Source organism: Manacus candei, unplaced genomic scaffold (genome assembly GCF_025592945.1).
Source record: "Manacus candei isolate 608988 ecotype Guabito, Panama unplaced genomic scaffold, ASM2559294v1 h1tg000017l, whole genome shotgun sequence".
NCBI classification, from domain to species: domain Eukaryota; kingdom Metazoa; phylum Chordata; class Aves; order Passeriformes; family Pipridae; genus Manacus; species Manacus candei.
The window spans coordinates 18,577,921-18,603,324 of record NW_026138065.1 but is presented as its reverse complement, the minus strand read 5'-3'; the positions used below and the strand labels follow the sequence as shown (position 1 = coordinate 18,603,324).

Here is a 25,404-nt window from a genome sequence, read left to right as displayed (position 1 = left end):
ACGTATGAAAAAATCTCTGGTTTGATTGCTAGGAGCATTACATTAAGTCGCTCAATTAACTCTCACACAAACCGCTTATGACTACAAGCTTATGAAGGCAAACTCAGCTGTTGCTCCTCGCCGGCCCATCCCGGAGAAGGCGTGCTGATCCCAGCACCGCCGCTGCCCCCGGCCGAGAGCTGCGACCCGCAGCCCGTCCTCTCCCCCGTTCCCGGGAGTCCCCGAGCCGCGGGAGCTCTCGCGGGAGCCGCAGCCGGAGGCGGCCCCGATCCGCCTGCCCGCCGGCGGGGGCTGCGGCGGGGCCGGCCCGCCCGCAGGGGAAGCGGCGGCTGCCAGGGCGGGCGGAGTCGGAAGCACGACAGCACGGGGCGCTGGGGCGGTGCTGGCGGCGGCGGGAGGAGCTCGGCACTCGCTGCCGTACTGGGGTCGCGGTGCAGGGAGGGAGCCGGGCAGCTCCGGCCCCGCAGCAGCAGCAGAGCAGCAGCAGAAGGAGAAGGAGGAGGAGGAGCCGGAGCCGCCTCCCGCCGCCGAGCGCGGGGAGCCGCCGGAGCTGCTGCCCCGGGCGGCTTATGAGCCCTGGGCTGCGGCGCCGCCGCTGCCTGCCGCCGCTCCGCGGGTGAATGAACCTGCCCCGGCCGACGACGACGGCGGCTTCGCCTCGGGCTGCGGCACCACTGTGTCCCCGCACAAAATGGACGGTTTCGCCGGGAGTTTGGGTGAGCGGCGGCGGGACGGGACGGGATGGGACGGGACGGGACGGGACGGGACGAGCGTGCCGGCAGCCACCCGGCAGCCCTGCGGCGGGGCCGGGGGCGCGCACCTGCGGGCGGCGGCGATGCGGGACCCGCGGGCTGGGGCTGCGCGGGGCCGGGCGGGCGACGAGGACCGTGGTGCGGGGGCGATGCGGTGCCAGCCGGGCCGGTGCGTGCGAACACTGCCCGCCGCGGAGGGTGGGGAGGGGATGCCAGCGCGAAATCTGGTCAGCTTCAAACCATCTGTTGCGAGAGCTCCGGCTGCACTTGCCTCCTTTGTTCTTCCCTCCTGCGCTTTCAGAGTTAGTTGCTTGGCTTTGGGCTGTTGGCTTATTTAATTGTTTTTTTTTTTTGTTTGGTTGTGTTTTTTTTTTTTTTTACGTTACTTTGTTTTTCGTATCTCCCTGTTGCTCCGGGGCGAGAGAGACCCCGGCCGGGCGGGCGCCGCGCCCCCGGGTGTCGCAGGAGGAGCCCCAGGAGCTTGGACAGCTCTGCCCTGGCCCGGCTCCACGGGGCTCCCTCGCACCCCTGGAAAAGCTGGGGGCGCTGACGGCGTCCGCGGAGATGTTAGTGGGGAAATGGGCGCCTTCCCGCTGTCCGAGCATCCGTCCGTGCGCCCGAGGAGCCCTCCTGGCTCCCTGGGTGTCAGGTTCCTCTGCCTGGAGCCGTGATCGAAAATATTTGCTGCTTGCTCATCTAAATATTACAGAAAACTGACAGGCTGCGTTCCCTTCAGTTTTATTAAGGCTGCGGCAAATGGTCAGCAGTTTCTTGGAGAAAAAAAAACAACTCCACCAGCCTACTTTCTGACTGCTTTGATAGACAGATTGCATGGGGTACCAAGTTGTCCTGACTACAAGTGCGAGCTGAAAACGTATCCAAATGTAAGAGTTGTAAACTGTGTGAGTTCTTATTTCTGCAAATTGCAAGACCATTGTCTTTGCAGTACTGCTTACCTGCCGCTCTCATCGTATGCCTTCTATTTGCTTTCAGCAGTCCTGCATCTGTTGTAGGCACTTCGTGATCAAACTCACTCCAGCTTTTGTAGAAGAATGAATCTGTGCCTCTTAAAAATCAGATTAATTTTTTTTTTATGTCACTCCAGTGAAATCTGTAGCAATAGTGAATAGTTCTCAATTCTCTGGAAAATTTGACTCGTTTAAATACTTCTGAGTGTGATCCTAACCTTTCAGGTTTTTGAAATGTCAACTCCAACATTTTGGGCACCTGTCCAAACCAAACTGGTGCACCATAATTAACAGTATGCTTTGGTAGTTTGGCTCTTTGCCTGATATACTGTCCTTGCTCAAGTAACTGCCATGGCCATTTTATATCTGGCGATCAAAAAGTGACACGCAGAGGAATTGTACGGGTTCTATTCTGGGTTTTCTGAGGGAAGATTGTGCTTGTGGGTGACATATGCAAATGTGCCATGTTTAATATTTATGAACCTCTTTACCCAGCAGAGGAGCTGATCACCATATCAAAGCACACTGATATTGCTTTTAACTCATAGAGTATTGGCCCCGTGAGGTTGATATTTAGAAATAATTGTTTTCTGCTGAAAGTGGAAAAAACCAATTATTATGAAATAATAAAGCGTCATTTTATTGCACAGAGGTTTCTCGTCAAGCGGTGGCACGGGATTGTCAGATTGCCCAGCACCGTGTGTTGGAGTGGTGATGGGCTCTTTGGAGTATCCCACATGCCTTATTAAGGGCGACTCCATCTGGACCTTTAATTTGTTTCACTGTTTGGTCAGGAAGGTACTGTGATTTTGTTAGAATTTAATGAGGATTAAGCTCAGCTCAACCTTTTAAACTGTGTATTATGATATTCACTGCTAGTTGGCCTTTTGATTTTGCTTTTGTGGCAAGCAGTGATGCACAGTGGTTTTCTGGGCTTGGGCTGTGGAGAGGGCATTCCCAGAATCTTTAGCTTTGAAGTATGAAAGTTTGTGTGACTTTCTTGTTTTCAGGTTTGAATCATGCTGCTTAGTCCTCTTCTGCGTTTATAATCACTTGTTGGCTGTTCTAGCTGCTAACGAGCACATAATGTTCATAAAGATGTGTGAATTGTTCTGAGACCTTTTTTTTTGGTTTGTTTTTTTTTTTTTTTTTAAGCATCTCTAATTAAAATCTAATGGCTTGGATTTAATTAGATGTCTGCTGAATGTCTTTTAGGAAGGCCATAAATTAATGTGCTTTAGAATGAAATGTAAAAATTAATTAAAATTATTGTTGGCAAAACTGTGCTATCTCTGTATGTGCATGCTCAACCAGTCAAGCGAGCTTATTAGAGAGCAAGTTGTCCTTCTAATGCCTCTTGTCATTATCTGGAAGGCAAAATGTTATTACAGATTGTGCCCTCCAGCACAGGCAGAAATACCTTCTTACATGTCTCTTGTAGTTGAAAATACTTTATTCAGCTGTTTTCTTTTGGCTTCACATTGAAATTTTTATGAGAATAAACAGATGAAAGAAACCATTTTATATGTAATTTAGAAAATTGTTTTGATTATTAGTTTAGTAAATGCTTATGTAGCACTGAACATAAGAGTGTACCATTACTGTATACAGTAAAAAAAGCCTATGTGTTATGAGTTAATTTGCACAGTTGAAATACGCATTGATTGACTCTTTATAAAGTACTGAGTTATTTCACGTTTTCTGGGACTTTGATACCTTTTGAATATTGCTATTAGCAAAGTGGTTATTGAATCCCATTTATTGTCTCAAGTAGGACAGTCATACCTTACATTTGAGCATTTCCAACATGACTGTTGTCAGAAAGCTCAATGGATTTTGGTCATCTGCTTTTTCAGATGCATCCCTCAAAGTAAAAGAATATGCTGCTGAATGGGAGCAAGAAGCCTGGGGACTTGGACCGAGTGCCTGGGCTCTGCCTTGTGCGCTCGCTGAGACAGGAGCACAGCATGGGTGTCTGGCTCTCAGTCTGCCAAGTTCCCTCGCGTCTTAGGGTCCTCATCAAAGCAGCCTGAAAGCATACATCTTCAGGGGAAAGAAAGCTCTGTTAATTCCACGGAAAGAATCAAGCAGAGAGTTCTATCAAAAGTGAAAAAAAGGCAAATAAACAAAAAGCCCATGAGGGAAATAGTATAGCCAAGGCTTTTTGCAAGTGTTGTTGTGCTTCATCCCTCTTTCCTGTTTGGTCTGTACTACTGCCCTGTATCTCTTCCACACTCATTACTGGTGCCTGTGAACCCATGGTGAACTGGTTCAGATATGCCCATCAGAGGTCTGCAGGACTGTAGAAGGCTGACAGTTTTGCCAGTAGTAATTTTGATTTTTAGGTACCATCACGGATTACATTAGTTTACAGCCTTCCTGCCTGCCTCTGTGTTTTGGTGGGTTTCTGCCTAAATTGGCTTGTTATGGGAGTAGGAGAAGCATGACAGATGGTGGGAGGGAAGCAATAGGAGCCTTCAGCTGAGGGTAGGTGGAACCTGGTGGCACTGTGCCACCTAGTTGTCAGCTCTTAGGGTGGCACTGCTGTGTTGTGAACCTGCTGCAGTGAGGAGGGCAATGCCTTTCTTAGGCTTAAAATGTAACTTTCTGATGCAGCTAAAGTCCACTTTCAGCTGAAAGCTATCTCAGAGTTCTGTCTTAATATGAAGCATTTGTCACTCTGTCACTTCCCCGTGGCACTCTTAAGCTGTTCATTTATCTTACTTTCTGTAAGGTTAATTGTCAAAGGTATGAGATCTACTAGATTTGGAGTTATGAAGAGTCAGCCGTGACAGGCTGCCTGGGGCTGGTGAGGAGTGCTCTTTGGTGGACAGTTTTCCATTGCTTTTAGCTATTGCATTGTTTTCTCGTCTGAGAAAGCTTCTGTTAATTGAACTCTGTAACAATAACTCATTGTAAACAAAGATATGGAAGCATTCATCAGATTATGTTAAAAAAATGACTACAGCCTTTTCCAAGTTTGTCACCAGTGTATAATAACAATGAGGAAGAAAGAATTTCAACAGGACTCTCTCCAGTGATGAGGTCTGTGGCAGAATAGTAACTCATTAAAAAAAAAGGTGAAAAAGTCTCAACTTCTGAATACTGACCATGTTTTTTGTGCAGCTGTGCAGAATGCCTTGAAGCTTAGAAGCAGTCTTTACTGAAGGATTCTCTATGGTTGAAAACATTTTCACAGAGAAATTAAAATCACTCTTGAAGTCTCATGCAGGCAGAAAAATGTAGGAATTTTTTTTAAAGATTATTTGAGTTTATGCGCTTTTTTCAGAGAAATAGAAAGTAAAGGAGAGCTGAAATGACTTAAGTGGAGACCAGTGTTTGCTCTGCTGTTGGTATTAGTGGAGGGAGAACTGGAGACATAAGAAAGACTATTTTTTTTTATCATTTTATGTAATATCTACATGTTGTTCTGTCACTGTATACATACTGCAACATACTGCAGTTTATATGCTAACTACTTACTGGAGGGGTGACATGTAGGTAAGTTCATATTTCCCCCTCCCCCCCCATTTCTTTTACTGGGTATTGTATAGAAGTTTTTGAAAAAGATTCCTGTTTCATAGGTATTTCATATCAGTGTTGGGGTAGGTACTGAGGCGGTGTTGTGAGTATGTGCTGCTCCTCTGCACTGGAAGAGCCAACAGTGTCTTTTGAACCCATGGCTTTGCGAAAACCCAATAAGCCTTCTCCAAAGCCCCCAGAATGTGTGGGCAGGTCTGCCAGAGGGCTCAGGGGAGCTCAAGCAGAGAGGATCTTGTGGTCACTAGTGCTGTGAGCCTGGGAAGTGTGTGTGGATCGTGATTCATCTCTGGCTGGGCTTAGTACCGAGAAAAATGAGTGTGTGGGGTATTTGTCATTTATTTGGGCTAGAATATTAGGTTTTATCGTTGCCCGTCTAGACTGCAGAAGTGGCCGTGGTGCTGCAATGCAATTGCTCATAGCAACGGCGAGTTCAGCCTAACTGTTCGTGGGGCTGCTGTGTGCTATTGTCAGTGTGCTAGTCTTCTTAAAAATAAAAGCTTTGGCAGGACGTCAGTCTACTCTGCCTGAGAAGGATGGCCTCGGTTGGTGCCAAGGGTGATTGAACTACAGCAGCGAGGAGGTCAGGCTGTTGGGTTCAGAAACTCGGGGGTGGCTCACTTTTTGCTAAAGAGGTCTTTAGTTTATGGGCAGTGAGAAGGAACCCTTTGCTCTCTAGCCAGCAGAGAAGCAAAGGATTATGTATTTAAAAAACAATCCTATTTTTGCACAGAGCAATTGGCAATATTTGCCCTAGTTGTGAGTAATACTCTCACTTTTACAAACAAACAAAAAAAAGAGAAGCCGTATCCCAAACATAGGAGTCTCTATGAGAAAGACTCTTTCTCTCCTTTAGAAAGGCTTTTAATACCTGGGATGCTGAGAATAATTTTTGACCTTACAGTGTGTTTTTCATACTCTAACTGAATACTTTTGATTTGGGAGTAGAGTTATCTAACAAGATTGTCTCTTGCCTGAAAAACCTACTGTGAAAGGATTTTTTTCCTTCTGTGCTTTATATCATAAAGTATATAAGAAGGAAAAAGTTAGTCAAGAACAGTGCTATTAGAAATTCTCTGAAGCATCATTTTGTTTTTTAAGCAGCATTATGTTGCTAACGGTGTTACTAGTAAGTACAGGGTGATTTGTATGTTACTGCTTGCTCTTCAAAGGAACTGCTTCTCTTCTTTGTGTGGTTTGTATCAATTACTCAGGTTTATTTTTCTTTCTTTCTTTAGGTCCTTGCTAAATCTAATCCTTAATGAATGCGATCTTAAGGCCAAGAACGTTGTTCCTGTTTTACCCACACATAATGTAATAGGAAGGGTGTTAGAGGATAATTAATTTTATAGCACATGGCATATATGATGATCTCTGCTCTTGCTGGTACTGAGCATTTCTAGTACGGACAGTCTTCTGTTTAGGACATGAAAATCACCTGACTAAACACTTTCACAAGCCTCACTAACTTCCTTTTCAAGAAGTCTGTCTAAAGTTACTTACGGTCTCAGGTGGAACCACTGCTCGCCTTGCTTTTCCTTTCTGTAAACAAGTGAGCACAAGAACCAGCAGTTTAAAGAGAAATTGCTTGCCTTGTTCTCATCATCTGCTTGTTTAAATTGATGCAGAATTCTAGTTTTCTGGGCTTTTCTTTCACGGGATGCTCAAGGATGGGTACCTGGGCTTTCTGACCTAAGACTTCTTACAGGGTTGGATTAACTGGAGGCTTTTTTTTAATTAGCTTTTTGATTGTTTTACCTCTCAGTGGGTTGCCTCTTTTGCTCATCCTCAATAGTTTCAGCCTAACTTGTTTACTAAATATAGCTGTGTCTTGTTCTTTAACTGCTGGTTTCTCAGACCTGTTTCCTGACTCTTTAATGGCTGCACTGCTGCACTTTGCGTGACAGTGCTGTTCATTGTGAAGGACAACTGTTTCAGCAAGGGTTTGGAGAATCCGGTTTCTTTCTTTGGTTGGTTGTGTACACTGCCTTTCTGCCCCATCTAGTGATGTGGGTTGCACGCTCTTTCAGCTTTGAAGCAAGATATTTTTGAGTGCAAAAATGTCTTATTGTAGTGAAGCCTAAAATCAGCTCTTAAAAGAAACCTCTAAGACTCAATTTGCGAGTATTAACAGACAGCAGTAGAAGTAGGCTTACTTTTTATATTTAAATATGTTTTCTTAACCTTCTGGAGCTGCTTGCACTTGTGAATGACTCTTATGCATAATAGACGTGCAGTGTAAGGGGCAAGAGAGGGAACAACATAGGTATGCACTATAAATGGATATATTTTGGAGAGGTACAGTTTCATCGAATTTCAGATGTTGTATTAAATTAAACAAAAATACTTTCTGTTGCCTCTTGCCTGATTCTCTTGTTTCACTGGAACTCCACTCATAGCTGTGAATGCAGTGCTCCAGCCTGGAGTTGGTTCCCATTTCTTCTGTCGGTTTCTCTGGGCTTGAAAAATAAGCAGGGGGTGGGGGGAGTTGGAGGGGAGGCTGAAACCAACCTGTTTTGTGTTTGAATATATTTTGGATTTGTGTAAGCAGTTTTAATGCGTCGAGCTAAATTGGCAGACTTTCATAATCCTCTGGGAAAATTGGGAGTTTGAAACCCAGTGGATAAATTAAAGTAAAAAAATTGGTTCTAAGCCCCAGATTTGGCTCCCTAAAGGGATGCTGTAAATTAGTTACATCTAGAAATGTGGGTTTAGTTAAAGTAAATGAGAATGCGTTTCCATGAGAACTTAATAATTTTAAAGACAAAAGAGCTGGATTTCTTTATTCTGAGTGGAGGACACAAAAGCAAGTAAATGGCTTTTGACAAGAGAAATTTATATTTGCTGTCCAAACACAGAGGTAATGATTTCACCACTCTTTATGGTCTTTAATGAAATTATGACATAAGGGTACTAGAAATTGTTTTAAAATGCTTAAATTTAGTCAGCGGCTGAGGTAAGCAAGCCTGCCCATACATAACTAATTTAGGAATCCCAAATATACATAAGATGGTAGAACTATTAGTTTCCTTATAGTTTACTATATGTTACTTTTTACTCTTTTGAGAACAAAAGAAAAATGTTGCCTTTGCATCAGAGTTCTGATGAGTTTTGTGCCCATCACTGTATGAAACAACAGCAGTAGGGTGGGCTCCAGTTTCCTTCCCCCTTATTCGTGATCACAAGCAGACCATGCCATTTTCTTAAGACATTTCCTGTTGTGTGCATTATATGGATCTTTTCTTAATTAGAACTCTGGATTTCATTGGCAAGCTCTATTTAAAAATGGCAGAGTAGAGACCAGTCTTACAGGTTTAGTTTTTGAGGAAAGACATCACCTCCTCAAACTAACTTTTTTTTTAGTCTTTATTATGCATCTTACAGTACCTTTGGCTTCTATAACTAACAGGCAAACTTTGGAGTGGCTTTGAATTGTAGACGTAATCCTTTAGGTAGGGCATGACTGACTGAATTCTTTTCCAGGAGCAGAAGATATTGGAAACCTGACCACGTGGAATGGGAGGCAAAGGGTTGTTGTTAAAGATTTTCTCGCACATCTCTGGTTTGATGTAGCTGTGGTGAAGTTGTGCTTTCCATCGGAGCAGTTCTGACATGATTGCTGCATGTGTACATCTGGGCTCCTCTGGGAGCAAAGTCCACTTCAGATATGTTAACATGCACTGCAACTGTTCAGATTTCGGGATTTTCGGAAGCAGCTTGATTGAAAGGAATTTCAGAAGAAATGTGCTTTTCGGTATTTCCAGAGAGAGGTGTGGAAAGGAGGAACCTTCAGCAGTAGGAACGACAAATTCAACTCTTTCAGCTGCAAGATTCAGAGACATGGAAATACTCATGTCTGCCTGCATAGTATCACTTAGCTTTTTTAAACAAGAACTCTAACAAGGAGATAATTACAACTTTGTTTAGCTATGACATTCTGCATTGAACTGCTATCTCCTCCTCTCCCAGCATGTACTGTGCAAATGCCATCAGAGAGACCTAGCAGGAAATCACTGGTTTGTGTGGCTGTGTTGCTTGTTTTCTGAACTCTAAACATGTCCATTAAAGCGATGAGGCAAGGGGGACAACAACAGGCAGTCCAAACTCTTTTTGCCTTTTTTTTTTTTTTTTTTTCTCTTTCAGAGGATAAGCATGAAACAACACCGGGTCCCTATGGAGAGGTTTGTGGTAGCTGTAATAAGCACTGCTTTGAGATCGTTTTAGACTCACTTGCATCGAGGTTGGTGATGGGGAAGATGTCCGCATGCCTATTTCCTAAGCATTTAACATAGGAGATGGCATTTTTCCATGAAAATTATATAACATATTTAAGAAAGATGACATGTTGGCAGTGCTGTTCTCCAGATTTGTTTTTTTTTTCTGTATTTTTTGTAATTTTTGACTGCAGTATTTTCTGAAGGATGCTTGAAGGGGTGAAGGGTTGGTTATAAACAAAAGAGGTGAGTGATTGGAGATATTTTCAAAGTAGGTTTAAAAATGGAAATTGCTTGTCTTCCTCTTAAACATAGAGGAAAGTGGGTATTAGACATAGTTGTAGGAAACAGTAAGCAATTCAGAGTCTTGGAAAACACAGGTTTTTTTCCTGAACACTCAATCTGACTTACTAGTGTTTCATTAGAAGTGATGCTTCAGTATGGCACTATTCCCATGCTGTTTGCTTGAATAGCTAACCTGAATGGTTAGGTACAAGCCTAAGTAGATGTGAATACAAATCCATTGCTCCTTATGTGCCTTTTCAGTTCTGGACATGAACATACTCAGTAAGTGGGACTTGTACAGCTGTGTGACTGGGATGTTCTATGGATCATAAGCTAAGGGATGTCAGTGATATGCCTTTTCCAGGGGACTTCAGTACCACGGAGTAATACAAATACAGAAATGAATCATCTCAGATGTCCTGGTTGAGTGTGAGAGAGTTGGGAGCTGCAGTGTCAGGAGCTCTGTCCTCATCCTGTGATTGGGTTTGGGAAGAAATGAGTGCTGGCCCCTGAGTGCCATAGAGCCTTGGGTGGTACATCTCCAAAGTCTACCCAGCATATAAGTATGTAATGGCATTACAAACTGATATACATTTTTATGATTTGATTGGAAAATTGTCGAAGTGCAGAGAATACAAATAATTTCTGTGTGAGATTAACATCATGCCTCAAGTTTTTCCAGGCTAGCTGGTTTAGCTGCAAAGAAAATAGGTAGAAGCTATCAATCTGCGAATTTGTAAACTCTGAAGTTTAGAACCAGTGCAGCCAAGGATTGAAAAACAATCCCACTTTATTCATGATGTGGACAAATACAGACTAGAAGTTATTGTTTAATCACAGAATGGTTTGGTTTGGAAGGGACCTTAAAGACCTAGTTTCTACCTCCCTGTTGTGGGCAGGGACATCTTCCACTAGACCAGGTTGCTCAAAGCCTCATCTGATGAAAAATTTAATTCTAAAATAGACTTCCATGTTTCATTTTTAGATTCCAAACCTGTTAATAGTTGTTAGTTATTTAAATATTTCTTAAATATTCCAGGTCATATGCATCAATTACTTACTTAGAACTGTAAGGGAGAAGAACCCTCCTGTCCCAATCTTTTGAGTGTGACAATTTCATACATTTAAATTTAAAATTTGCAAGAATCCGTTCGGGGCTTGTAGGCCTAACAACTTTATCACTGTGGGTCTTGCATTTATTTTGGAGTGTGTTTTAGAGAATTTTTTTGATGATAGCTTGGCATATCATTCTATTTTCCATTTGGCTGTTTAAGTAGACAAATGTGCTTTGGTTTGTCAGTAAATATCCTACTAGAAGTTCTATTTTAAAAAAAAAATATTTCCAACTACCTGGCTTTTTTGTTTCTTTTTCTGTACCAGCAATGTTTTTTATGATATCAAGATGCCAGTTTCTGCTTACCCAATTTTGTGAGCCCTTTCAGACTAAGACTGCTGACCCTTTGTCAAGTGAGAGCTCAGGGCTATGGTCCAGGTGGCTGTGTTGCTTTGTGCTTCAGTGGGAACCTGAATTCCAGCCCAAAGAGAGGCAGGACAGAGCCTGGTTCAGATTTTTAGAGGATGCTGTGATCCTTCTGCAGCGGAACCCACAGAAAGCACTTGTGAACCTTTAAGAAATGCTTAGAATGCTGCTAGGAGAAATTACATGTACATGCAGGATGTGTTCTGTGTAAATGCAGTGATAAGGTGACTTTGGAGGGAATCAAACTGTGGGCATCCAGGTTGGTGGTTGTTACCAATCTCTGATCTTAGTGTACTGCAGAATGGTTTCTTATGAGTTAAATATTGTGGTGTGTATTAGCAAATGCAGGAAACGTGATTAGTTTGGAGGAACTTTACATTGCTTTTTCACTGGGATAATTTGTCAGTGAGTTGGTGTAGTATTGTGTGGGACTCTAATCTCACATCCTGTTTACTGAACTGAGATGGGAGACAGTTTTCTTTATATCAAGTCATCTGAATTTTGAACAGATTTTTGATCATTCATTTCATATGTATGTGCTGAGCTTGTGGTTCTGCTACAAGAGTGTTTGTATGTGTGTAGTGTTCTGCTTGTAGAGGAATATGGAATCATGAGAATATTTAATTTGAATTTTATTAATCAAATGCCAAAGTGGTCATCCATCTCAAAAATGAAGAGTGTAAGCTGTTTACTACTGTGTTAAGGTATTTCAAAACACATGGATATAAAGATTGCAAGCTGTACAAGCAGTGTCAGTCACTTTGCCTGTGCCTGCAGAAAGCCTTAAAGCTTAATGTGAGACCTCTCTCTGAAGATGGCTGGACCTGTGGGAGGGAGAGTGGGCATTCTGAGCTGCTGGGTGAGCACTGCTGTACCTGTGTGTTCTGAACCTGGGGTGCTTGCCTGGGACCAGCAAGGAGTTGTTTTGTGAGAGGGAGGAAGTTGCTTGGTGTGTTGAGTAAGAGCATCTCTAAATGAAGTGAGAATGTGCAGCTTCCACTCCCACAGGGATCACACACACAGCATTTTTTGCTGTTGCTTTTACAGAGGGCTTGGATCTCTGATGCCTCTGTATTCAGTCTCTTTACTCCCATTTATTTGTCAGGTCTTCCTACTTTAAGTGGTACTGAAAGTGTGGGCCACCAAAGAGTTAAATGTCTGTCCTCTAACTCAGATGTTTATGGGTTGTAGACTATGCCTTTATTCTGGATATACTGAAGTCAGTGATAAAAGAAAATAGTCCTGTTAGTGTTGACAGAGCAGAGAGTTTACCTTTTGTTTCTCTCTCTGCTATCAGTTCAGTTATTGCCGAGCTAAATAATACAGGTATGTATGCAGAAGTTCTTGCTAAGATGCTTTTAATTATCTGCATTTACTTAATTATTATTTGCAGGAGAAATTTCAATTTCCTGTTCCTGTATCTACAGCAGCTTTACCAGCAAAAGGTCTCTAACGTGGCTGCTGTTTTTCGTGAAAGAATGGCAACATTTGCTGTTTGTTTTTTACAGACCACAAAGGGTTGTTTTTTCAAAGCTATAGATAAATTGACAGGGAATTGCAGGAAAGTGAATTGACAAGAAAGCATGCATAGAGTATTTGCAGCATATAGCATACATTGTATTTGTTGGTGTATGTGGATTTGTGTTTGATAGGATCACTTACATCTGACTCTCAGTCTTTAACTGAAGTTAATTTAAACAGATAAAATTTGAATAGCCCTTATTTTTGTTTCCAGAACTTAGTGGGAAGTTTCCAGACTGTTTTGTGCATGCATCACAGAATCACAGAATATTCTGAGTTGGAAGGAACCCACAAGGATCATCAAGTCCAACTGTTAAATGAATGGCCCATAGAGGGATCGGACCCACAATCTTGGTGTTATCACCACCAGGCTCTAACCAAATATATACACTAACACACCCACTGACACCACTTCTACCCCCTCCCTCAGTTTGATTTAAAGAGATCAGTCTGGCCTTGTTTAATCCATAGATGAACATGTCAAAGAATGCCGTTACAGCTTGTTCTGGAACTGGTATATTACATTTTCAGCAGCATCTTCAACAGATCTTTTTGACTTCATCAAAAACTGCATAAAACCATTACATAATGCTCCTATAATCTCATTAAAGTACATATGCATTATCCAGTTGAAACACCACTATTATAGAGTTATAGAATTGTTAAGGTTGGAAAAGAAATCTGAGATCATTAAGTCCAACTGTTAATCAGCACTGCCATGTGTACCACTAAACCATGTCCCCAGGTGCCTTATGTAGATGTGTTTTGAACACTTCCACGGATGTTGACTCTACCACTTTCCTGGGCAGTTGATTCCTATGCCTGACCACCCTTTCAGTGAAGAAACTTTTCTTAATATCTAATCCGAGCCTGTCCTGGTGCAACTCGAGGCTGTTTCCTTTTGTCCTGCCACTTGTTTCCTGGGAGAAGAAACTGATTCCCACCTTATATATAACATATCTGTTGTGTAATATAGCCCTATTTGGACATACTTTTTTGTATGTGTGATTAAAGCACATTTTAATTTCCTGTCAATATTACTGGGTCTTCATTGTCTTATGCATTGCAGTGAATATTTTGTTTTGCAAAACTTTAAGCTCACTTTGAAGTAGCTTTTTTCATATTGCTATTTACATAGTCTTTTGCATACAGTATACAAATTAAAACTCAAGATACCTTCAAAGTTAAACTAATTAACAGGTAAAAGAAGATAGAAATCTTTACTAGAAAGAAGTGACTTACCTAAGATGAATAAGAAACTACATTTTTGCCAACAGCTCTTCTGTGCTATCATATGGTCTTTGGATATGTATTTTTACAAGAAAAGTGGGTAGGGGTAATGTTAATAACCAGATATGAAATATAGTTTTGACTGACTTACAAGCAATTTTGTAGCAGGGAAGGGAAAGGAAGATGTCTGACCTTAGAGAAAAGGCCTGTAATCAGAGGCTGTAGGACTCACCCTTGTCTACTCTCTGGGAGGTTTCACAGGGATGCTGACAAGCTGCAGCTGCTGGAGAGGTGCTCTGCAGGGCAACTCATGTTTCTTCCTGCTGTTTTAGACTGCCATAACATGTGCTCCTCACTATAAATACCTAGATTGTCCAGTGCTGTGTAATTTTTTAGAAAATCCAGTATCTCTATGGATATTTTGTTGTCATTATTTTTTTTTAACTTTTATTCCATGTGAAATATTACTTTCTGTTTTTCACTGAGTACCATTTAACTTCAAGTTTTTACTCTTGAGATAGGACCTGAGTGTGTTTGCTGTTAGCTGCTAAGCTGCACCTAATCCTTGAAGAGGAAGGCAGGGAAAGGTGCTGATCATCCTGCCTGCATACTTGACAGCAGAGAAAGATGATACTGCAGTCTGTCTTCCTTTTCAGGATTGTTGCATTAGGGATAATGGTGGAGGTGACATGAACTTAGCATTTCTTTTTATACATTAAAAGTACATAAATTGTGAAATGGGGAGGCCATCCATGCTGTCTTTAACTGATACTTTATGGATTCCTTAGCCTCAACTGGTGACTACACTTCTATTGATGCCCTGGCCTTGTATCCCCAACAGTGTGTCCCCAACCTTGTGGTGGTGACAGATTGAAGTCATCCCTCAAATCTGGGGGCCTGAGTGGTATGCAGGCAGCAGGGCTAGCACAGCTTTGGTGGTGCACAACCTAAACCCCATGTACTCCTAGTGTGCCCTTGCTTGTCATATCACCCTTCTTCTAATCTGTGCCATCCTCAGACGCTGACTTTTAGTGGTTTCAGCATTATAGAAACAATTTTCTGCCTCCTGGAAGCAGCTGTTAGAATAGGTTTTAGCCACTGACCTTTTGTGCTATGTTAACCATTAGTATTCTCCAAATGGAAAACTGAATCACATTGATGCTCTGAGAACTTGATGTGTTGCTGGACCACTTCCAGGATCTTAGAGCATGAGGCTGCTGCTACTGCACTATACCGGCTGTTCAGTCCAGCAAGGTTCTTCTCTTCAGTTCTCTTCCAACAAGAACCATCCTTCTTAATTAAGATAATGGGTGCCATATGGCTTTCTTCATTACCCTCTTTTAATTTTTCCTGTGTACTTATGTACTAAAAGCATCAGGGGGACCATCTTCCATACTAGTAAAACACTCAAAGTAGGTAAGTTTCTACTTTTTTTTTTAGGGACAGTTTACTTACAGTTTTATGAATTAAGAAAATGTTTTGTTGACATTAGTAAAAGAGACTCCTAAAATTCATGAAGACTCTTACATTTGTGGGGTTGTTTTGATGTTTGGATTTTTTTATTGTTTTTCTTTTGCTTTCAGAATGGTTAATGCATTGAACTATGAAAATAGGAAACAACTTTTTTTTGCAAAATTGAGCTACACTTTTTTAATGTATAACAAATAATCTTATTTTAAAGGCCTTTTTATTAGAGTTTTTTAATACTCTGAGATACATTGCACTTCTTTGTTAATCATTATGGTTTGATTATTTTATTTGACGTAACTCGTTTTCCAAAGGACTTTTATTGCCGCAATTACACACACAACACAAAACTTAGAAGGAAGTGCAACATCAGATCACTGGAGATTCTCTGCTGCTTTTACAGCAATTTTTATGTTTTGTGGTGTTAATGATTTCTTGCTGGGCGCATTGTGTTCCACATATGTGGTGTCTATTGTATCTGCTTCATTATTGAGAATATTTTTCTGAACCCACATACGTCAATGTAATTAGTAGGAAACCTATCCTTTAGTTTTTAATTGAACACACAGTTGTATTTAAGTGCTTGCCAGTGCTACTTCTTTTATTGATCTAGCAAATGCCTTATAACAGTCATATAAAATAGTTATAATTACCAAGAGGTAGTGCAGCTCTTCTGTTACATATCGTGGTCTTTTTATTGCCGTATGTGGTGTTCTGCTATCATTTTGCATTTTCTTTCTCCTTCCTTTTGAGTAAACTGCATATTGAGCAGTTCAGCTACTTTCTACCTACCAAAGAACACTCAGTTTTAGTTTTGAGGCAGTAATTTATAGTCCTTTGGTAGGTCAGTGTTCCTGTTTGTATGAAAACATCTCTAAAAGTGTCAGCAAGAGCAAACTAGATGGATTCATGTTCTGGTTGTGTTTTCACTACATTCCCTCCTTGGATGACGGACAAGACACTGCTGCCTTTGGGTCCGTGCTTTGCTCTGTGTATGTAAGCTCAGCTGCGTGGTACTGTGCTGCACTGGACTCAGGAGGAGCTGAACCCAGTCTGGAGGTGTTCTCTGAAACTCATGACTCAAACCATGTGGTGCATGAAGCTGTGTTGGAGGACCACAGAGGGCTGGTGAGAGACAGCTCTGGAACTAGAGGACAGCGAGCTACCCTGGGGGATTCAAGGAGAGAGCTCCTGAGCATGGCTCTTCTGCCTGGGGGAAGAAATTTTTTTTTCCTAATCCACTTTTATGACCTCTCTTTAGGTGAATACTGAGTACTGACTGTATTTAATGGCAGAAGGGTAAGAATAATGAAAGGTGAGCACTTGAAGCCCGTATGAGATTCTGTACAAAATGTTTAGGATTAGCAGTGTGCCCATCAGCATGATAATGGGTATGTTTCTGCAGAAAACTAACTAGTTCCTGGTTTGAGTTGCCAGGCTAGGTGGTTTATCTTGTAGTAACTACTTTCTTGCATGTGACAAGCAGTAACTCTTCTATTGTCTCTTGTTGGAGAAGCCTTTCAGTTTTTCTAAGGAGTTTTAAGACACTGAACGTTGTAGGCTCAGCTTTGCGCTCCCCAAAAAGCCCAGGTGCAGGAGGCCGCATAGTGTTACATCTGCCTTTGACTTTGGTGGATCACTGTTGGTGTCTGTGTAGGAGGTTACTGGGAGGATCAATTTGTCATTGTATCTCTGGGGGACAGAAGATGTGGGTCTTGGAAGTGAGCGGGCAGACAGTGGTCTGAAAACTTGGAAACAGTAGCAGTAACACTGTACCTCTGCTCTTTTGAAGAGCTCTTGAATTGAGGGGAAAGAAATTAAAGAAGGTGCCTAGCTGTTGTGTGCTGCCTGGTATGGCCAGCCTGTAGTCCGGTTTCCCTTTGCAAAGACCCGTCTGTCTCTGTTGTGGAGCTCCTGTCTGCCAGCACGGTGGAGTCTGTGCACTTCCCACCCCACAGATGAAGATATCTCCTTGAGGCATGGCTGCAGAGCTGATGCTGTGAGGGGGGAAAATGACTTGATATGGTAGTGGAGCACTTGGGGAGCCATTGTTGAACTTCCCCCTTCTTTCCAAAACTCACCAGCTATCTTTTCCCTCTGTTCCTTTTCCTCTACTTCTTCCTTTCCTTCTGCCATCCTCAAAAAGGGTGTGTGAGTAGACAAAATGTATTTTCCTTTCCAAAGCCATCTGAAAAAGGTGGATGCGTAGCATTAGGCTATGTCATTGTGTAATCTCAGAAATCATATTTAAACAAACATAATACCTTTTTTTGAACCAAACCAACCCCAGCCTTGAAATTTGCTAATGATATAATTATCCCTTTTTACTATCATTATTTGTCTAGATGGCCTTGTTAAGGCAGTTACGCATTCATTCCAGATGAGAAAATGTGTTTCAATTGGTTTTACTGTTGCTGTATGGTAAAAGTAAAAAGAAACCAACCTAATTCTGTCTCTCAGAAGGTATGCATTTTATGGAAATAGCCTGATATTAATGAATTAATAACTTTAACTTAATATTTCATTTACAAGACCAGGTTTTGAGCTTCGTATTCTAGAACTGGTATGTTGTGGAGCAGCTAATCATAGGAAAGGCAAATAAGTATCAGATTGCAGAATTTTTCTACATTAAAAATGTGACCATATGTGCCTCTGAATAATTCCACATGGAAGGCTGCTGCTTTATAATTTGCTTTCTGTTTAATTTCTTTGGAGTTCTTTACTTCTCTCTTTTTTTTTTTTTTTTTCGGTATGTGAACAGGTCAATCCATAGATATATTACAAGCAGAAAGAAATAAAGGAATGCAAAATGATAGTTTATATCAGCAGAGGTTCAGGTTGGATATTAGGAAAAATTTCTTCACAGAAAGAGTTGTAAGGCATTGCCCAGGGAAGTGGTGGAGTCACCGTCCCTGGAAGTGTTAAAAAAACCTTGTGAATATGGCACTTGAGGGCATGGTTTGGTCGTGAACATGATGGTGTGATGGGTTGACGCTTAGACTTGATGATCTGAAGTGTCTTTTCCAACCCTAACAATTCTATGATTCTTTTTAGTTTGCTAGTTGTGTGAATCCCACTCCCCAGCATTTTGGTTGCATACCTGAGCTAATAGAATGTGTCAGGTTTAGACTGGTCGTATAGACCTTTATGTATATCATCATTATGTAGACCCTAAGTGATCACAGTTTACAGCACAATTCTTTTTTAATATGTATTTTTAAGAAGCATGTATCGAGAGGGTTCCCAGAGTGAATGTGAAACCTTTCAAATAAAAAGGGCAATATTTGAGAAATGTATAAACCTCTGAAAACAGTATTATAACGAAAATTGTTTTGCAGCCTTGGATCTGGCTGCTAACAGTAGTGCACCGTGCAACCGCTTTTGAAAGAAACATACTCTTGAGAGCTTGTCAGTTTACTCTGGATCCCTTCTAAAAAAAAAAAGAAAAACACAAAGTACTCTATTCTATCAGGTAATTTTATGGACTTTTGTGTTACAAAAAGAACCTTAGAAATAGGCATAAGCTGGGTCCATGTTGTCCAAGGCAGTGGTTAAATATTTCATCTCAGTAATTGCAGCCGCATTCTTATGGTAAGGTGAGAAAAATGTAATTTTATGTTTTAGTTAAAGAAGTCTTAATTGTTCCTGTATCTGAGGTCACTTGGGACTCCCTTGCTTCAGGAGTGGGTTACCCTACTGCCCTGGGCAGCTTGATCATTCTTGATCCCCCCATGGAATGCGTTTCTGGCCCTTATTAGTCCTACTTTCTTTATTTTTTATGATAGGGCAGTAGAATATCCCAAAGTAGTTCAGGATGATCATTGCAATTTTTACTATGTGTGTCCATTTGTGTTTTCCTTGAGTCTTCCTATATACTAATTTCTCACACAATTTAACAGTATTTTGTAAGTCAGTGTGTAGGAAATAACAACTGTACCTGTGTCATTAGATTCTTTAATTTAATTCAAAACATCACGTGGGGTCTGTGTGCAACTTATTAATAACACAGATCAAAAGTGCCTCTTCCAAGCTAGTTTTTCATCTCCATCCTCCCTTTTTTTATTTGTGCTGCCACAGTCAAATTTCAGGGGTTTAAGAAAGGCTATGTATAATTAAATAAAATGTAACTATTTACTTCATGGCAGAAGAAAGATTTGGTTTTGGCCATGACAATTACTAAGTCAGAATATCTAGAAAACTCATTTCCATATCTGAGAACTTTATCCTTCTTTTACTACTTCTTGGGATTAAATATTGATTAAATTATTGCTTATTTGGGAACTATGTGAAATATAAAATACTTTAGAGCCTTTTTGCTTTTAAGCCTTTAGAAGCTTGCCACACTGACTTTCAACGGGTCATTTAAGTAAAGAGGTTCTTCATGTGCTTTGGTGAGGTATTAACTCTTTGTGTCTGCAAAATACAGTTCTTCTTTATGTAATGTAAGAAAACAGAGTTCTGTGATATGCCCTCTTTACAGTAAGTGTAAACGTGAGTACATTTTTTTAAAATCCCATCAGTTTCAACTTTAAGAGAAATCATCTTGATTTTTCAAGAAGCAGCATCTTTGTGGAAAAGTGCAACTTGAGTAAAATAGTTTCTGGAGTACAGAACCTACTGTACAGTGCTATTTCTGAAATACTGCTAGGAAAGAGGCCAGGATTAGAAGGGGAGCAAAATTTAGCAGTAGGGGGACTGGGATTGCTAGTGGTAAGCTTTTTCTCATGCTTGTGACTGTATCACTTTTATGCAGGAGTCTTTTAAAGAGGGATACCGTGATATTTCTCTTTGTGCTCAAGTACTTCTGTGGTCATTTTTATCTCTGGTTTATACTTTTTTTTGTTCAAATTCTGTATTTTAAAAAGTTTACTCACTTTTCTATGAAACCTTTGCCCTGGCCCTTCAACATGTTAAATAAAAACAGTCCTTTGCAGCTAGATATTCCTGTTGACTGGCTTGTCTCTTATACAGTGTGTAAGTTTAAATATATTCACAGGCCCTTGTATATAAGGAGGAGAGTATTTCCTTGCAGTTGTTCTGAGAAACCAAGGAATGAATAAGCTTTTGCAATATTACACTTATTTCCTCCATTGCTTTATAAGAACCCCCTCAGAAATGCTGCTTTGCAAATGAAATCCTGTCTACTGTTCAGTTCATTTTAGAATTAAAAATAATTTATCTGGTGAGCAGTTAACCTGGAAAACTTGCCTTGACAAGTAAGGCTGGTTAGCATGCATGGTTGAGGTGTTTTTTGCCTGCCTTTTTTTATTTTTAATAGCTGATGTAGCAGCAGTGAGGCACCATCTGGCATTTTTTTAAGGTTTGTGATCATTCCTCTGCATCAGGGTTTCAGGAAGACACTGTCACCACACCCACGAGCAGCTCCCTCTTCTCTGGGGACTCCTTTTCCTGGTATTTCCTACAGTGCCTGTGGGATTCAGCTGTTCAGAAGCATTTTGTGTGACTTGTTCCAGGTAACTGGATTTTGCTCTAGAGTCAGAAGCCCACGAGAAAAACCATTGCAAACTGGCAAAACCTGCCCACATGTGCCCTTGCAAGGGATGGGAGGCTGGTGGAGGGTGTACATGCATCTAAGATCTTGGAGTTTCTTATGACAGAAACTGTGTTTTGGAGCAGAAGTGTGTAGGTCACTCAGTTATGCCAACACCAATTTTCTGTGCAGAGCACAAGGAAAATGGTGTGGGGTGGATGCATAATCAGCTTAACAAATGGCTGAATAGGTTACGTTCAATCTTTCTGCTGGAATTACCTTTGGGTAGAAATCAGGCATGAAGAGCATGGGCCCATATGGAAGTAATTTGCTGCAAATATGAAAAATTAAGATTTGAAAAAAGGAAAGGGATGCTATAATGGGAGGTATGGTTGTCTCCCCCAGCATATCCTTCCACACAAGCTAATGGTATTTCCTGAGGTGAAATGTGGGCTACCAGGAGACAAGAGACAATATTAAGTCTTGAAGTAAACACTTGAATGTTTAATTAATGTAATACATTAGACTACAGAAATCTGAATATGTGGGGAGGAGAGGGTGCCTTAGGAGCACAGGTGATTGCAATAACCAAAATGTATTGAAAGATAAGGTGATGCATTGCATAAAAATCTAGAGTATTGTTGAGTGTCATAACTTAGCGATACAATTAATTTCTAAATAGAGAAATTCATCTGTGTTAGTCAAAAATCCCCCATGCTATGGCTTTTGGCATGGATATGTTTATAAATGGATGATATTTGGTTTGAAAGGCACCTTTTGATTACTTTGCTCTTTCTATGTGGGTATATTTGAGGTTTTTATGTGAGATATCTGAAGAAGAAAACAGTAGGCATGTTCTTGATTCTGCAAAACATTGATGCACCTCCTGAGTAAAACTGCTAAAGAGGAATTGTAGCTGTTCAAAAACTACTTGTAGCAGGTGTTCTCTGGTTAAAATGCTTAAATATAAATGTTTCAGGTTTGTGTATCCCTAACTGCATAGACAGTGATTTCTCCAGCTCTTTTTGGTGGTCTAGTATGATTACTTTAATTATCCAAATAAGCAAATCTGAAGTGACATGGAAGTCAAAAAAGTGCAGTTATACAATTAAGTTTTCTTAATATTTTCAGTAGACACATCTAAACCTCCAAGTTGTATAACCTTCCGTGGTACCAATATTAGCTGCACTACATACTTTCGTCAAATGTCTGAGTGGTTATTCAGCTTTTCTCTATTTTATAAATGGATTTACCAGATGTATCTATTTAAATCATGTATTTCTGATGCTACACTATCTTGAGTCATGAAGTCTCATTTGCTCAGACTGCATTTTTGTAAATGACACTTGACAAGCCAGCAGACAGGAATTCAGAAACTGGTAAGAGTTGGCATCTTTAGTCACTGATCACATTCTGCCACACATGCTCTCTCTCAAAGATGTTCTGAGGTATGTTTGGGGGTTTTTTTTTCCCTCCCCTTGCATCTGTTCATGTAGGGCTTGTTAGTTAATTTGCAGATGCTTTAGTTGGGCTATTTTTGTGTTTTGTTTCTCTGCAATCAGGGAGCTAACAAAAACTGTTAAAATTTATTTCATGTGTATTTGTATGTAGCTTACAGTACTGGTGTAGGTGGTTTTGCTTTGCAAGAATGTAATGCGTGCTCAAAGTGTTAATTTGCATCTTGGCAAGAATGGTAGGATTTAGCATTTAACATCTTTCCTGTGTTTTTGACAACATTCCTGCAGTACCTATTCAACATGTTTGGATGTACTCCTTTCATCAGAAGTCTCAGAAGACTTAATGTTTTGGCCAGCAAAACAGTGAATCTTCTACTGAAATAATTTCTTCCCTGTTTTCCATTCTCTTTATGATAATTTTTTTTCTTTTCCTTTTTTTTTCACATGTATGCTTGTATAAATTGCACTCAGTTCAATAACTATTTGTACAGCTCATGCAGAAACTCTTACAATAGAGGCTATGTTTTGTAAATGTCAGAATTATGTTCTTAGTAAGAGGTGAATGTTTGCAACATGTCTCAACCTTTATTTTTAATTACATATTAGTGCATAAATTCCCCAGTATTTTAACTTCTGCAGTTACTTTCACCCAAGTCTGGTCACCTTGGTCTCCCTGGTTTTCTTGTGGGCTTGTTTGTAAATGCTCACAACTTTAAGCAACATGGAGTGAGAAATTTTTTTTTTTTTTTGTTAGTGTAGTGCTGGATGAGCCTGTTCTCTTTTGTCTCCCTTCATTCTTCCCCACAGGCCATCAGTGTAAACAAAATCCTTCAAAATAGGAGTTTGCAAATGAAAATAGAATTTTCAGTACAGTAGATGAGATATGTCCTTGTAATTACAGGAAGGGGGAAGGTCAGTGTGTGTCTAAGAGACAGCTTTTCTCATCTTTGGGTTCTGCTGGCACCTATGTTTTTCATCAGTGTATGTTCCTCTTGTTTCACCTTGCCAGGAAATATAAATTATGGCTGGATTCCAGTCTTTGTAGTAAATTTCAGTTAAGACTTCTGAAGCTAACTTGGACTTTAGACACACAATATCTTAGTTATATTTATTAGCAAAAAATAATAATTACTTCTGTATTCCATATGTAGAGTAGACTGGTTTCACATTCTCCAAAGAGGTGGAATACTTCTGTCCACTCTGGGCTTAAACTATCAGATATCAAACCACCAATCCCTTACTCTCTTCTCTTTAACAGACTTTCTGTCGTGAGGACTATCCACCAACATAAATTGAAGTTATCACAACAGACTTTCCTGAAGTTTTTCAACACATGCAACAAAAGCACAGACCCACTCTCCTTGATGGGGTTATGTTGATTAACATAAGCTGAATTTCTGGCCCAGCATATCCAGTGCTCTCAGTTCCCAAACATAGCCATACTGGCTCTGTGAGACACCAATGCAACATTTATATTGGAGGAAAGTTTGTTGTATCAGCTGTGTTACAGAAAATCTGTTTTCCCTAGGCTGTTTGTTACAGACTTTTCATTGTGACTTTGGCTGCCTATCAGATGCTTCTATTTAAACAAACAAGTTTTCTTCCCCAAGTTTTCCTGAAGACATCCTGCAGTGAAGTATCTCTGACTGAGACAAAATCAGTGACACATATGTATTTAATAAGTGACATCAGGATTTGTTCAAACACATCAATAAATCAGTCACTGAATTGTGTTTTCAAAGGAGGTTCTAGTGGGAGTAAACCAGCAAGCGGAATTGTAAAAATTTCCATTTCAAGAAACTTAACCTTTTGTCCCAGATGCTTGATCCCCTTCAACCCAAATCTATGCTACCAGCATCTCTGCTGCCTGTGTTTTTGCTCAAAGGTGAGCCACAGAAAAGTATGATTTAAGGTAGAAGTCCTTATGTACAGATATGTCAGAACAACTGTGTGTTTGCATTTCTGGATTTTTTTTTTTTCTTCCCGTTTCCCATGAGTTCTGACCCAGCATTTTGGAGCATCTGCTGACAAGGGTATGTCAAAAGCCTGTAGAGTAGTATCTTCTATTCTTGCATTTTGGCTGGCAGTGCCTTTTGGCTTGCTGGTACATTACATTTGTAATCCTATACCATGCATACTCTCCTAGAATAGATCATAGAATCACTGAAAAATGTAGGTTGGAACTGCTGGAGGTCATCTAGTCCAACACCCTCCAGCTCCAGCATGATGGCCTCAAAGACGGATAGTGTTACTCAGGTCTTGCTCCAGTTGAGTTTTGAATATCTACAAGAAGGGAAAGGCTACAACTCTGGGTACAAAGGGAAAAAAAGCAGATTGAGGGTGTTTAAGAGCTAAAACAGATTGCCGAGCTGGAGTTTCCCTTGTTGACTCTTCTTTGTGCACCTCTGAAGAGAGTTTGATGCACTTTTTTTCTGTGGTCCCTGCCCCCCAATATAGGGAAGAGTTGAATTGGATCCTGCTTTTACTCTTGTCTAGGCTGAATGAATGTAGTTCTCACAGCCTCTGGTCTTACATGGTGTGCTGCAGCCTCCTTACCATTGACTCTCTCCAGTTAAGTCAGTCTCCTCTGTACTGGGAGTTACCAACCTGGATGTGTGTCTGGGTACCACCCAGAGGGGAATAATAATTTCTGCCAGAGTGTTGGCTGTGATTCTGTTCAGACAGCTCAGTGCATGGTCAGCTTTGGTTGCTGCAAGAATACCCTACCTGACCCCTTTCAGTTCATCCACCTGGATCTTCAGCTTCTTTGTGCTGATCACCCCAGCCTGCACTGCTGCGAGGGATTTTCCTGCACTGCTGCAAGGCTCTGTGTTTGTCTTTGCTGAATATTGTGAGACTACTGTCAAATCAGTCTTCCAGTTTGTCCTGATGCTGGGGAATAGCTGTTCTATACCCCACCATTTCAGTCCTCTCCAAGCTTGATGTCATAGATTAATAGAATTGTTTAGGTTGGAAAAGACCTTTAAGATGATCAAGTC

At 40.9% G+C, this 25,404-nt stretch overlaps 1 protein-coding gene across 1 annotated transcript in view; it reads left to right on the top strand.

The window, feature by feature from the left end:
* The first annotated feature begins 254 nt into the window (after nt 1–254).
* Nucleotides 255–25,404, top strand: part of EML4 (EMAP like 4) — a 153,644-nt gene continuing 128,494 nt past the window's right edge. Inside the window, exon 1 of the mRNA XM_051783131.1 lies at nt 255–716. Coding sequence (XP_051639091.1) covers nt 692–716 — 25 coding nt within the window. The 5' untranslated portion in view covers nt 255–691. The remainder of the gene's footprint in view (nt 717–25,404) is intronic.